Source organism: Psammomys obesus, unplaced genomic scaffold (genome assembly GCF_907164565.1).
Source record: "Psammomys obesus unplaced genomic scaffold, mPsaObe1.curated_primary_1811, whole genome shotgun sequence".
In the NCBI taxonomy this organism is placed as follows: domain Eukaryota; kingdom Metazoa; phylum Chordata; class Mammalia; order Rodentia; family Muridae; genus Psammomys; species Psammomys obesus.
The window spans coordinates 1,098,894-1,107,888 of record NW_026590767.1 but is presented as its reverse complement, the minus strand read 5'-3'; the positions used below and the strand labels follow the sequence as shown (position 1 = coordinate 1,107,888).

At 45.2% G+C, this 8,995-nt stretch overlaps 1 protein-coding gene across 2 annotated transcripts in view; it reads right to left on the bottom strand.

Moving 5' to 3' along the window:
• Positions 1-394: 394 nt before the first annotated feature.
• The window catches only part of Plpp4 (phospholipid phosphatase 4), a 130,116-nt gene continuing 121,515 nt past the window's right edge, over positions 395-8,995 (bottom strand). For both annotated transcript variants that reach the window (XM_055608897.1, XM_055608898.1), the window contains one exon: positions 395-950. In XM_055608897.1, the coding sequence (XP_055464872.1) occupies positions 751-950 (200 nt within the window). In that variant the 3' untranslated portion in view covers positions 395-750. The remainder of the gene's footprint in view (positions 951-8,995) is intronic.

The following is an 8,995-nucleotide window of genomic DNA, read 5'->3' as shown; positions in this document are numbered from 1 at the left end:
GGACTATGCTGCCATCAAAGAGCCCTTAGAACAGAGCCCTGTAACATGCAACCCCAGGGGGTAACATACCTCATCCCCAGTTCTTACTCCCATTGCTTCCCTAGCCAGCCTCCCAAGGGAAGCCCCAGAGCTGACCTGTGAGGCAGTTCTCTCTATCCTCTGTGAACTCTTTGCAAGGATAGAAATACATTCAGAACTGGTCCCCAACCTTGACTGCAAGGTTACAAGAATCCTGCACCCATGACCTGTGAAGAAACCTCCCCGTCTGGGCAACCCCTTGCTTCCAGGCCTTGAATGACCCAGGGACAGAGACACTGTTTAGGGCCTCACTGTGAAAACCATCATGGCGCCTAATAACCTTCGCTGCACTGATGGCCAACACCAAGCCTTCTGGGTAGGAGACTTTATTATATATTACAACATGAACACAGAGGAGGGCGGGTGCTACAGAACACACCTCAGGTAAAGGAATCACTGGGTGAGCAAGCATGCCCACCCCACCCTTGCATCCTCCTTTGTGTGTGTGTGCATGGGTCTCTCAGAGACTGATCCTGGTGTCCCAACCTTAGAAACTGAAAGTGTTGAAAGGAGACATGGAGAGTTGCAAGGACACCATCCACAGAATGGAAGCTGGGGGGACTTCAGAGTAACTGATGAGAATCACATTACGGAAAACCCTTTCCACTGTGTTATGATGTCAGGGTAGAAGAAAGAGCCAGGGGCTCATTGTCCATCCTCCTTCGGCACCCGTCATACGGGGCCCTCGGTGACCCCCTCCAGAGGCAGGCTGGGTGCACTGTCGGCTGTAGGCCTCTCTTCCTTCTTCAGTGAAGTGGGCACTCGGAGGCTGACGTACGGTTTGTGGCACGCTGTGTTGGCCAGAGGAGGATAATGCTGTCTGTAGCAAATATAGGCAAAAATGAGGCCAATCACCCCTCCAACGAAAGAGTCTAGGCAGGAGAGAGGAAGAAGGAAAAATGGTTACTCTTCCTTCATGTGGCCAGCCCCAGTTTCCAGAAAGTTCATTTCCCACTTGCCCTAGATGCTGAATTGCTTTCAGTCTCTCTACCCCAACCCCATCCCCACCCCTGGAAGACCCAAAAAGAAAAAAAAAAAAAAAAGGAAAGCATGCTGGAGTACATATCATGGTGGTGTCTGAAAATTGCCATATTTTCTAGCACCTAAATGCTAAAAACCCAGGACCCAGGCTAGTGAAATGGCTCAGCATGGAAATCAGTTGCTAGCTGCCTGGTGACCTGAGCTCTAGTCCCAGAACCTACACAAAGGTGGACAGAGAGGACAGATTCCATCAACGCCCATCCCCCCCAACCCCACACAGATAACATTTAAAAAACCAAGGACTTGACTCTACACTCCCCTTCCCCCTCACACACACACACTTCTTTAACTCACACCTGAGCATTGCATGAGCTCAGACTGGTATTCTTTTTTCAGAGTCACTCTGGAGTCTGGAAGAAGATCCTAGGCTTCTCTCATATCTGAGTAACCCCAGGGAGGCTAACATTTGTTTTTCCTAGGCCAGCCTTGCTGGAGCCTTTCCATCTTGCTGGTGAGCCCCAGCAGGTGGTCTGGTCTCTGCCTCACAGTAAGTAGTTTCTCAGGGATAAAAGAAACCCTCAGAAGTACATGGCGAATAAAACTTTTACCAGTCCTTGAGACCGGCTTTAGTACTCTGTAAAATGTCCTTCCAATGAGTTGCAGGTATCTCCGAGATGAGGGGGTGATGGTGGAGAGCAGATGAAGCAGGACAACTCATGTGCAGGCAAAGATAGGCCCCTTTACCAAACAGGGCATTCAGTGGCTCAACAGAGACCCCATGAAGATGGCCTACCCATCAGCCCTCCGTGTGTGTGGTGCATGCCCAAACTGTCTCTACATTTCTCCCAGAACATCCTGACACAGTGGGGATCTCCCACAGTAAAAGAAATCTGGAACTCATGGCATAGTCAACTGCTGTGCTCAGCTGCCATTCTCTAGGGGTTTCACTTGCATGTCAATTAGCTTGTTGTAATACAAACTTCTTATAGGCATTTGGAAGCACATCCATTTTTCCTAGCATTCCTGTTTAATTCCATTGCTCTGACAAATACCATGATCAAAAGCATCTTAGGGGAGGAAAAGGCTTACTTCAGCTTATAGTTTCAGTCTATCATCAATGGAAGCCATGGAAGGAACTTGAAGCAGAAACCATAGAGTAACACTTCTTGGTGTCTCAAAGACCTATGCTTGCCTAGATTTCTTAAAAAAGCCCAGGACTACCATCTTAGGGAATGGCTTCACTCAGAGTGGGGTAGGCCTTTCTACATCAATTAACAATCAAGATATTCCCCACGTGTACATGAATATAGGTCAATATGATCTGGAAATCTCTCCATTTTTAGATGCCCTTTCCAGGTGTCACAAGGCTGTATCAAGACAACAAATAAAATTAAGATGGGCTGGGACCTTATTACTCTGAGTCTGCAGCCTATGCTGGTTGGTCCAGAAACTGTGTAAACCCTGACAGGATAGCCATGTGACTTTCTGAGGTCCCAGCCTTTGAAATCCAACAGGCTTGCGGGAAAAAGGCTATGTACAACCTGGGACAGAGTAAGAAAAACTGTTTCCACACTTCCCAGGAAGCCAGGCTAAAGTCAAGCTAATTGCATTTTGCTTCCTGTGAGGCCATAATGAGTCAAAGCCTTGTAGCTTTCCAGAAAATGAACCTCTCTTTGTTGCTCTGTAAGTGATACCAGTCATTGCTGGTCTTGTTATAAGTTTCTACTTGATCTACTAGAATGATTTTAAAACATTCCAATTTTTAAATTTATTTAGTACATGAATGTACATGTATGTATGTGCACACATCTATGCCACATTTACTGGATGTCAGAGGACAACTTTCAGAAGTAGGTTCTCTCTTTCCACCTTCTGAGGATGGAACTTGGGCCATCAGGCTTGGCAGCAAGTACCCAAATCTTCTGAGCTCTCTTCCTGGCCCCATCAGAATTTGTAAGGATGGGAAAAATGTTTTCTATGTTACTCTCCTCCATCACCAACCACTGCAACCTTCAGCATTTACAATAGGCTGATAGGCAAATACAATCTGAAACACATACTTCTAAGTTCTTTCAAATAAATTCAACAATATAGTACATGTAATTTTATTAATCCACAACAGTAAAATAGGAAAAAAATTATAAATAAGAGTGCATGTACTGTAGAAACTCCCATGACAGCACATGGACAGCAAAGGCATATAGCCCAGGGTCCAGCTGCTGCTCTGATGACCAGAGTCTGGAATCCAGACACAACAGCTTGTGACCGTCCTTCAAGTGGAAATAAATAGAACTGCTCTTCTGCTCATTGACTGCCACTGCTCCTAAGAACCAAGAAGGCCCTGTGTCACAAAGCAGCTCATGTGTCTCTGCCATCTACCCTAGCCATGTCCACCTCACTCACAGTCTTTCTGCCTGTACCTGCTTCTTTCTTGGTTGCATACATGTAGTTCCCATCCTGGGCTCAGAATAGGATCCTTCTAACTCTCTCTCTCTCTCTCTCTCTCCTGTTCATTTTCTTTTCATAGTTCAACACTTAACTCATTATCCCTGTACAATGATGCCCAGGTAGACACCCTAGCTACCCATCCCCACTCCTGTGAAATTCCAATGGCAAACTTTGCAACTATGGATGGTTAACACTAGGCTTAGAATTCTACGGGGACAAGGGCTACGTGCCTTGTTGGCTGCTGACCCCTCAACACTTCCCCCACCCCTTGCTGCTCATAGCAGAATTAAGATCGTTGAGGGCAGAGAATGCACAGTAAGGCAAGGGTTAAATTTGACTGTTGTTTTCAGTATCCTTAAGTGAGCCCCTTGCCTCTGTGGTTCTCTGTCACCCCAATAGTTATATCTGAGTATGGAAAAAGCACATGGCCATGAAGAGGCCTTCCTATAAAGAGTTCTAGAAATATGACTCCTAGGTTGATTTCCTGAGTGTGGAAGTTAACTTAAAAACAAGGGATTCTAATTGGACTAAGCAAGATGCTGTGGAATAGTCACTGCTTCACATCTGCTACAGACGGACAGTGTGGGGCTTCCTGTGGTCTGACATAAAGGCAGGGACACATACAAGTGTCTGCTTGGCCATGGTGAATAGCTATGAAAATGGGAAGTGGTCTGAGAGATGCTAGTGAAGTTAGGAGGCCATGAGCTTCAGGAAGCAATCCATCCCCATCCATCCCCAGGGCCCAGTGAGTGCACCTGGGCATGGTAAATGTACCTATCGTCTATTCTCACCCAATCCAAGACTATCCTTGTGGTGAAATCTTTGTCTGAGACTCTGCAGTATCTGCCAGGGTGAGTCACATCACCTCCCCTAGTCCTGGCTTCTTTATTTCTCAGGTGGAGATGAGGCCTCAGTGTGCCCCTCATTGACCATGACAATAATTTCATGCTACTGTTACTAGACTCGATGCCACAGCTCATGCAACAACAGGGCCTGATAGAGGCTATCCTCATCCTGCATCTCTCACATCTTACTGCCGTACTTTTGGGAGGTTCTTGATTCTTCTCCATCTTTCTTCCCACACAGCAAGTCAACAGGCTAGAGTTGTAACCCCAGGAACACGGCCATGTTTTTATAGCATTTTATTTTTAAATAAAGTATTCTTTAAAAAAAAAGATTAATTAATTTGTGTGTGTGTATAAGTTTGAAGAAAACTTGTAGGATTTCTTTTTCTCCTTTCACCATGCATGTCCTAGAGAACAAAAATAAATGTCAGACTTGGCATCAGGTGCCTTTACCCACTGATCCACCTCACCAGCTCTTTGTAGCATTTTAAATAAACTTGGAAAACATGTGTCACCCAAGAACCTGTAAAAGAGTAAATCCCTGTGCCTTGAACAGGGCTTCAAGGCACAGTTATTATCATGGAATGAAGCAGCAGCTCAAATGAAGAGTTTCTTCATATAATCTCTCGATATCAGTCCATAAAGCACATTACAACCTTTTCTAGTTCAAGGTCTTCAAGCTGCAGTATTATATAGTTTTATTATCTTGTCTAAGCTCAGGGAACAGTCCCACAGGGTGTTATTTTTATGAGCATCTAAAATAAACCACAAAACCTAACCTGCATTTGAGCCATTGACTATCAAACAGACCAAAGAGCTAAGCCTACAAAATGACACCATATGGCTTTTCTAGGCCTCAGCATTTGAGAAGGAGAGCCATTGATGATAGACATCTAACAATTCCAGGTATATGCTTCCTGGGCTCATTGATGTAGCAGCATCTAAGGGAATGGTGATGCCAAGCTATTTCCTGTTTGATGGAACATGTGAAAGCCCAGAGGAGTGGGAAGCAAGCAGCCTTATCCAAGCCACCTTGGGGCAGCCTCACATCTTCCATCTTTTTTTGGTACCCCATTTCCAAGTCTGTCTGCCTACTAGATGGCATTTGGGATCCTAGACAGCTTGCCTATGTCCATTGCCTCAGAACTCAGTAGTTTCCATTCTGTAAATGTTTGGCAAACAGGTACACTGAACAACATCTACAAAATACTCTAAACATCAACACCACCAGCCACAAAAGGCCATGTATTCTGTGGTGCCTAAACAGGCATACCCAGAGACAGAAAGTTGATCAGTGTTGCCAGGAGCAGGGGAGGGTGATGCTAGTCAGTTTATGATGGCTGCACTCTTCTTAATACAGACACAGAACCCACTGCATTATGCACTTCAAAGAGAAGGGCTTTACAGTACCAAATTTGAGCTCAATGAAGCCTTTCTTCATAAAAGCAGAGGGAGGGAACCAACACAAGGTGGTTTCCAATGGGACCAGAAACTGTGACTTTGGATCCAGCAACCTGAGAACTCATCCTCATATTATGAGGTCAAAGGACAGGAAATGACCTCGCCAGGTCTTCCACAACCAATATGCCAAGCTGTGGTCACCTGTTCTGATACAATAGCATGCACAAGGAGTTCCTAATGTGTGTTGGCAGGTCCCCAGGGAGAGCACATTCCTTCCTGTCACCACAGCAACATCCAACATCATTGAGTTCGCTTGATCTGGGAGCTTGTGTGCCTTGGGCTTCATGACCCAAGATGCTAGGGCAAACTTCAACTCTGGAAAACTGAACAATTGCATCTGATCTGTTTGTTTGTTCTTTCTATTCTTTCCAGTGATTTTTTTTAACTAGTGAGATTCCTGCTTTTGTGACTGAGTTTCTAGAAAAGAATTTATATAACACCAACTTACCAGGTCCACTGTAGGATGGAGACATGGCGGCTAGACTGCTTAAATGAGTCTACAGGCACAATGAGGCATGACTGGATGAATATTTAAAATCCAAATTTGAAAATTTCATTTTAAGAGGAAAAAGCTTACAGAAAATGTGGCTTGTTATATTAAAATTTGTTGGATGAGCTCAGGAAACCTCAGAGGATCTATGTCACCTGGTATATCCCAGAAATATTGGGTTTTGATCCTTAGGGTCTAGTCAGTCCCAGGGCATGATGGATGCCAGAATTATCTGTAGCGCGAACTGCATCTTGCATAGACAAGTGTTAGCTACTCAGCCACTGCTTGGAATGTTGTCATACAACATGAAGCAAACTAAGTTAATTATGTTCTGGCTACACATCCTAACATCAAACCCTGTCCTTGCATTGGGCAGGGAAGTGAAATGGGGGAACTGTGGAATGGTTTCATTCTCTTGAAGCCCACAACTACTGTACCCAACAGCAACTTTCCTGTGTCATCTGGGCTCCTAGAAACATCCTGTTTGTCTCTCTTTCTCTGTTAGTATGTAATGATGAGCCTATGTCTCATCCACTATTGGAGCATTTTCTTCAGTCTCTAGACAACTTTCTCTACTGCCCTGATATAAACTTGGCTAAGAATGTTGCCAGTGGAAAGGATATACATGACTAGTAAGAGAGGAGCTTGCTTTAAGCCATGTACATGTTTGTGATTCCAGTACCGAGGAGATTTGGGCAGGCAGATCTCGAGTTTGAGGTGCTCCTGGTTTACAAGATAAGTTCTAGGGCAGCCTGAGCTCATAGAAAGGGTAGCTCCAAAAAGGCAAAACTGAAGACAAAGGAGCAATTTAGTAAAAATCATTCACTTATTCAGCATATATTTGTTGAGCTGACCCATGTCCTTTTAAAATTTCTGTCAACTTCCCAAGCCTTATAACACAGTGAGACATTATTAGGAAACTGGGTCTTAAGGCTTTGAATTCACTGTGGAACCAAAGATGACCTTGAACTTATCTTCTTGCCTTTGCCTCCTGAATGTTGGGATTACAGGTGTGTATCATCACACCCTGTGTTTTTACACAGTACTGGGGCTAGAACCCAGGGCCCTATGGGTGATGTAGGTAATCTCTACCAACCTGATACACCTACAGTGGGAGGTGGATTCTTTCTAGAAGTTACTAATGAGATTGTTGGGGTGGACCTTAACCCAGTAGGACTGGTATCATTATAAAGAGAGGACAGTTAGGGCAGACAGAGGCAGAGGAAGTTGTTGTAAAAAGATGCAGGGAGAGTGTCATGGCAGACAGAGGCAGAGCCTGGAACTCTGTTTCTACAAGCCAAGGAACAGTTTGAGTATGAGAAACCAGGAAAGACAAGGAAGAGTCCTTCTACGGTTTTCTGGAAGAGCTGCCCTATGGCCCTTTGTCTAGTATCCTGAACAGTAAAACAATATATTGTTATCATTTTAAACACATGGTATTTGGATGATTTTTTTTTTCCCCAGCAAGTCTAGGAAACTCCATCAATAGAAAGCATGTGCCATGCAAACATCCCTGCCTATGGGAGGGGTCAGCCAGTGACACAGATATGCTCATTTACACATCATTCATAGTTGCCCTCACATAACTGTCACAGAAATGGTTTATCTACATAAGGCCTACAGATAGTATTTACAAAGTCTGTCTTTCTCCTCTTGTTCTAGTGAACAGAAACTGACAATTGTCAATGTGCAGTAAGTTGGTTGTTAAAAGGTAGCAAATGAGTTGGGGTGGAGGGGTGGGGTATGAGGGGTATGATGATCTGAAGTGGAATTGTCAAGTCCATACCAATGTGATGTGTGGCAAAGGACCACTGTGTGCCTACATCAAGGAGGAGAGCATTGCTGGCACATGCAGATGCCAGTGCAAAGGCCCTGTAGTGAGGAGAGGCCTGGAGTTCCAGACAGCAAGAAGCCACATGAGCAGGCAAATCTGAAGGATGGGATTTTGCAGGTCACTGCAGGGTGTGGGCTCTGATGTTGAAGGAACAGAGCCTCGATGGAGGATCCCTGCAGGACTCATGGACAAGCCCACAGTTCTGAAGGCTCACCGGCTGCAGCAAAGGGTCAAGGAAGAAAAGCTGCTGGGGCTACTGGATCAGTATGGGGAGAGGAATTGAATTCTAGAAATACATCAAACATCAAAGTCTACTGAAAACCACAGGAAGCTAAGAAGAGACACAATCCCCAAGTGAAGTGAAACAAGGCGTCCATGCACCTCCAGAGCAAGCAACGCCCTTCCTCGGGGAAACTGGGAAACAGGCCAGCCAAATACAGAAAGATGCATAAGGCCCAGCTGAGGAACACTCCTGTGAGCAAAGTTCTGCCTGTCTGGTGGGCTCTGCATGGAGGGAGGGCACCATGGGGCTTCACATTGTTCTCACTCTACTGAGCACCAGCCTGTACGTGATGCTTATTGTGGGCAGCTGGGCTCTGCTGTCCCTACACAGCATGGTGCGTTGTGGGTTCAGGTAGCCAATGGAGGAGAGACATACTCACTTGGGGTGGAATATACTAAGGGGAGAGCTGCAGGGTCATATTTTGTTTGGCTCAGGGCTGGCAGGTTTGTAGTGGGAACAATCACACAGTTCTACAAGAACCCCTTGTAGAAGTCCCTTCATTTAGAAAATCAAAGGGCCTGGTGAAGAGTGTGTGTGTGTGTGTGTGTGTGTGTGTGTGTGTGTGTGTGTGTGTG